This window comes from Hermetia illucens, chromosome 5 (genome assembly GCF_905115235.1).
Source record: "Hermetia illucens chromosome 5, iHerIll2.2.curated.20191125, whole genome shotgun sequence".
In the NCBI taxonomy this organism is placed as follows: domain Eukaryota; kingdom Metazoa; phylum Arthropoda; class Insecta; order Diptera; family Stratiomyidae; genus Hermetia; species Hermetia illucens.
In genome coordinates this window covers 32182929-32188928 of record NC_051853.1, presented here as the reverse complement: position 1 = coordinate 32188928, position 6000 = coordinate 32182929, and the positions used below count along the sequence as shown (strand labels likewise).

At 41.7% G+C, this 6000-nt stretch overlaps 1 protein-coding gene across 5 annotated transcripts in view; it reads right to left on the bottom strand.

Moving 5' to 3' along the window:
* Window positions 1–875: 875 nt before the first annotated feature.
* LOC119657496 (cerebellar degeneration-related protein 2-like) overlaps window positions 876–6000 on the bottom strand; it is a 361935-nt gene continuing 356810 nt past the window's right edge. For all 5 annotated transcript variants that reach the window (XM_038064430.1, XM_038064427.1, XM_038064428.1 and 2 more), the window contains one exon: window positions 876–2822. In XM_038064430.1, the coding sequence (XP_037920358.1) occupies window positions 1431–2822 (1392 nt within the window). In that variant the 3' untranslated portion in view covers window positions 876–1430. The remainder of the gene's footprint in view (window positions 2823–6000) is intronic.

Genomic DNA, 6000 nt, shown 5'->3' with positions numbered 1-6000 from the left:
CCGCATTCGCGTTCAATGTCGCAGCTTTTGGCACCCGACCATCGGGTTTCTTGCAGAGCGCAGACATCAATGCGCCTTTTCCGAATTGCATTTGCGAGTTGCTCGGTCTTCCCAGTTAGGGTGCAAACATTTCTTGTGCTCGGATTAACTTCTTTACGTCCTGACGTCGTCCATGTGTCAAGAACCCTTGCCCATTTCTCGACAGGACCGGGGCCCGTCCTGCCGCGTCGACTGAGGTGAGGCCTTAGTATTTTTCCGAGGTTTGTTACTCGATCCGATCATCTTGTTTCTAACGACATTGGATGCATTTTCTTGGCCGGCCTGTCGCGGGGCCTGTCGCCAAGAGAGATCAGGTAGGATTTAGCATAGTAGAATAACTCCAATTATACTTTATTTATCTTGCCAAGATTGATCTGAACATCGAAGTCGATGGTAAACGACCAAAAGGCAGGCCGAAACAACGGTGGCTTGATACGCTGGATGGGAATTTGAAAGCCTCGAGATTGCACCCAGATCAGGCATTCGATAGGGCCAAATGGCGAAACCGATCACGACGAGCCGACCCCGCTTGTGAACGGGACAAACGCTGAAGAAAAAGAAAGAAGAATTATACTTTATTTATCTCTTTCCTGATCTCAGCATTTTATTTTTGTTTTAGTGAGGATAGTCCAAAGTACGTTGCCTCAAACCCTTCTTCTTTATCAGGGCTTGGGACCAGCATATTATGTTAATAGCATGGCCGAGTTCTGGTCCAGCTCCTTGCTGGCTGGCATCGACGCTGTCTAGGTGCTACACACTCAAGAATTTTTATTATGCCTGAAAATTGTTACACATTTGCTTCCTAAGAGGTTAAACCTTCTCTAAAATGAAATACCTTTTTTTCACTAATAATTATTTTTATTTTGAATTTTACACTTCTCACTTGTTCGTTCCTTTGTTTGATTTCTTACTTAAATGTTGTTTTACAGACAAAATACAATGTTTACAGAATCCTATCGATACGAACGAAACTAACAATAGAAAACAAAACAGGAGACGAATTATTTTTACGTACAATATGTATAACTTTAAGGAAAATAAATGACACTCTAAAGGACATCAGGGACAATTGATTATCAATCGAAAAAATATCAACCAGGATTATTATTATACAACGAATTTGTGTTCCACATTAGTTCTTAGAAATTACATTAGGTACAGAAGGGAAAATAAACAGGTTAAATATACATAACAGAAAGGAGAAAACAAGCACATTCCGAGTAGATAAATTGGAAAAAGGACCTCTTCATATAAATGGCTACGGCGGGCAAAAATAACATTAATTGAGACGATAGTGGATAGTGTGAATGGGGTTTGACAGACGACCAGATAAGATGGAATGTAAGGCGGGACGCACCAGCACGCCCCTTTAAAATTACACTAAATCCCACTTATTTCCTACGATGGTGGTGTTTGCAGGCGTCCGCCCGTCGAAGTACTTCGGCGTACGATAAGTCCAGCTTTTTCAATTTGTGCAAATCTTGTGAAACCGTGCTTGGTCGGAACTCCACATGGGACATGTCCATCTCACCCCCACAATTATTGTGTGTATGACCGGAAGCTGCTGCAGATTGAGCGCTACGGTTGTAGATGACCATGGAGTTGCCGTTCCACTCGGTGGCCAGGGGTCGATTCATAAGCGTCGAGGGACGTACGTTTGGATTTGAGCTCGGGGTTGACCAGGATGTTGCGGATACGTTGAACGGTCGCATGTCCCTTCGCTTCTTGCCTGAAGCTAAGTATACCCGTGGAGGCGATGGGAGAATCGGTGAATCAGATCGGTCCAAGTTCAGGTTACGATTCTTCTTGCGATTCTTCTTTTTCACGCCTACAGTCACGGCAAGATATTCAGTAGGTTCGCGTTTCAATGGGGTTAGGACGCGTCCATTCTCTGTCAAATTTTTGCCATTGCCACCGGTGGCACCGTTGTTGGCTGATGTTTGGCCTGGTGTCGGTAGAACAGGTGGCTTGTTCTCCTGACCCATTTCGATTATATGCTTCTTTGCTGCAGTCTTACGTTCGGTCTTGGTTATGCACTCAGACATGGCCACTGATTGTTCTGAAACAACAGATGAAATGATGCTTTGTGTATCGTCGCCGAAGTCAGGAATTTCTTCGTTGGCTGGAGTGACTGGAGGGACTTTATTTACAGTCGGATGTGTATCATCAAGTAATGGCAGCTTATCTCCCTCTTCCTTATTCTCCGCTGCTTTCTTCAACACAGCGAATATCTCCTTGAAGAGTTCACGATATTCAGGACGATTGCGGAATCTCGAATCAACTGGACTGACGTCGTCATAAATGCTAAACTTGCAATCATCACCATCGCCAATTGAGCACAGGAAGAATCCACGTCTTTCATCGGTTTGGGTGGCCTTATTGCTGGTTTCATCTGAGAATCCTGAACTGGATGTCTCAGCCTCTGAGAAATCGGTAGGTGTGCGACGAGAGTTTTTGCCACTTTTCTGGCCGGATTGAGTGTTTGGTGCAATTCCGTTGGTGGTTGCCGAAGTCGATTCAGCCGTGGATGAAGCTCCGTTGGAAATGGTTGAGCGTGGTTGTGACTTTTCGCGTTCAATGTAGGAACTTTCATCTGTTCCTTTTGTATTCATTGAACTGAATTCACCAGATGTTGGAATATCATCGTGCAAATTGGGTGGTGATTGGCGGCGTGCCATGTTGTGACGTTGAACTTCCAAAAGAGCCTCATATTTCTCGACAAGCTCACGGTAGGGGTTGGGGCTTGAACCACCCAGATCCAAGGTGTCCGGCTTTGATGAATTCTAAAAGAGATGAGAGTAGGTAGATGGCGTTTAAATTTTTTCGTGTGATTATTTTTATGAAAATTGGCTTGGGCAAGACAAATAAGTTTTTTTTTGTAATTTTCAAGAAAACCTTATGCAAGTATATCTGTTCTAAAATGCAACAAAAGTTATTTGTCTACCATTGCTACGCCTCTATCGATAAAACTATAAAAATCATTTCAAATCATACTTATTGCTTGCACTACAAAGACGTTCAGCAATATTAAAAATGCAATAATTATAAAAAATCAACGTGAAAATATATTTCCTTGTTCTCTCTTATTTAATTAAATATAATAATTTACAAAACTTAATACTTAAATTATTTTTACAACATTAAATAAAATCAACTAATGTGATCATAAGAATTTACAACAATATTTCTAACTTCAATCGAATTCAGTATTAAAGCTATTCAGGAAAACTGCAACGTTCAACGTTTATATCACAATCAATCCATGCAAGTTTCTTTCGCCAAAAATTCAGTTAATTTCTATTTTGTAAGACTGAACCTGTGGCCTGGAAGTTTTCTAATATTTACAAATTACCATTTTTTGGTACCGAAATGATTTTTTAAAAATTACTTTGTTTTAAAAAGAAATTTTCAATGATTTCTGCTGATGTGCTGATGGGGTTAATGCATACCGAGATTTGAGTAGATTGTTGACATTTATATTTTTTAATTTGCCGAATTTAGAAAAGGGAAGAGGGTGATTCCAATCCGCCCGGAAATTTTTGTCTAGGGTCCTTAATAGACTTATATAGACTTTTTATTAATATATTCATATGGTCCTGTTCATGTGGTTAAAATTCGTGAAAGTTTGTAAAAGGCTGTCAGTCCTTCAATGCAAAGGTTGTCGTGATAAAGGGCACATTGTCAAGGAGTGCTACATGGCGTCCAATCCATGCTATGCGGAAGTCACATTGCTACTAGCACCAAATATCTAAAACTAAGATGGATATTAAATGGAACCAAAACGACCACCAGACCTTATCTTTAAGTCTACCCAACTACTGGCCTAATCTGACGATATTGACATCATGGGAAGAACCATCCGAGACGTACAATCTACCTTCATCCAGATCGAGCAGGCGGCGCGAGATCTGGAGCTGCACGTTAATGAAGGCAAGACGAAGTACATGATGGCAATGTCATCGCCAAAAACTTAAGAACGAACAACATCGAATCGCACTGATCAAACGAAAACAATGAAGATAGGACCTTGAGACCGTTGAAAATTTCGATCTAGGTTCGAAAGTTGCAGTTACGACGATGAAATCTGCCCACGGTTGATGGCTGTCAACAGGGTCTATTTCAGCTTACAAAAACTGTTTCGCTCGAAACGCCTCACCATAAGGTCAAAGTTCTTACTGTACAAGACTATGATCTTGCCAGTCCTTATGTATTCCTCGGAAACCTGGGTTCTTAGCAAAAAAACTGTAAATTCTTTGCCGCGTTCAAGAGAAGAATCCTCCGAAGAGGAGTATGGAAGATTCCGTAGCCTACATAACGACGAAATATATGAGCGATACCATGACCGTCTGGTTGTGGATAAAATCCGGCTCAATAGGCTGCAGTGGGTGGATCACCAAATCTGTATGGATGAGGATGATTCAGCTCGGAAAATCTATAAGGGCAATATTTATGGTAGAAAAAGAAGACGAGGCAGACCGTGCCTGAGAGGTCAGCTAGAGAGGGAGTCTGTCGAAAATGGGGAAGCTGTTAACAAAGCTGCTCAGAAAACTTTTGTATAGGCATGGCAGGTACACTTACCAGGTGTACTCCTAATTATTTTCCGATTTTTTTCGATAGATGGCGTTCTATGTTTTGTGTCGCTGTTGGTCACACATACCTGTCATTTTGTTTAGTTGTTGTCGAGTGTCTAAACTGCGTTGATGTTTCCCCAAAAAAATCGTCCAGCAAGTTTTTATTGCGCGTAAAATATGTCCGCTTACGCACCGAATTTCGCGCATATGCGCCATGCATTGCTTTTCATGTTCAATCAAGGAAAAAATTGTGCAAGAGCCACTTGTGGAAGTTTATGGCGATCGTGCATTAACACTTCGAACATGTGAAACGTGGTTTGGACAATTCAAAAATGGAAATTTCGACCTGATCGACGCCGCACTGTCCGGCAAGCGAAAATCGTTTCATGACGCGGAATTGCAAGCATTATTATTGGATGAAGACAACACGCAAACGCAACCGAAAAGTGACGTGTGAAATGCTGCTTCAATGGTACAAAAGAAAGTCTTTTCTCCATCATATTGTTACGGGCGACGAAAAGTGGATTGTCTTGGAGAACCCTAAACGCAACAAATCGTGGTTGAGTCCAGGTGAAGCGACGGCACGACCAAATCATTACGGTCCGAAAGTCATGCTGTGCGTGTGATCTACTTTGAACTGCTGAAACCTAGTGAAACTGTGAACGTCGTTCGATACAAACAGCAAATGAAAGATTTAAGCCGAGCGATTGCGGAGAACCGGCTAGAATATCGAGAAAGACAGGAGAAGGTGATTTTGTTCCATGAAAATGCACCATCGCATAAGTCGAAAGTCGGTCGCGGTACGTTGGAAAAACTCAAGTGGGAGGTGCGGTAACCATGCGGCTTACTCACCAGACCTGGCCACATCGGATTACCACTTCTTTGTCGCATTGAGCTACGGACTTTCTAAGAAGCGCTTCGACTCTTACGGAAATTTGCGGAAATGGTGCACTGAGTGGGTCACCTCCAAAGACAGTCAATTCTACTGGCGTGGTATTCACAACACACCAGAAAGGTGGGAAAAATGTGTAGAAAGCGATGGAAAATATTTCGAATAAAATAACCTTTACGGCTCCCTTGGAATTATGTGTTTTATTCACAAAAAAAAAAACGGAAATTAATTAGGACACCTGGTACATAGAGGGATTACACAGAACAAAGTCCAATTCACTGTTGAGACTATGCGGATCTCCTACCAGAAAATTTAACTTCTGATGGAATATTGAATCGTCTAATTTTCACTTGGGTTGTCATCAAGCCGAACAATGATCCAAAGAGTCATAGGTAGAACTTATTAAAAGGGACAAAACAAAAAAACATCCTACAAAGGAGTTTGAACAAACCTGAAGTTAGTTGCTTAGCAAAGTAAGGGAGACTCTTAGAAGGACTC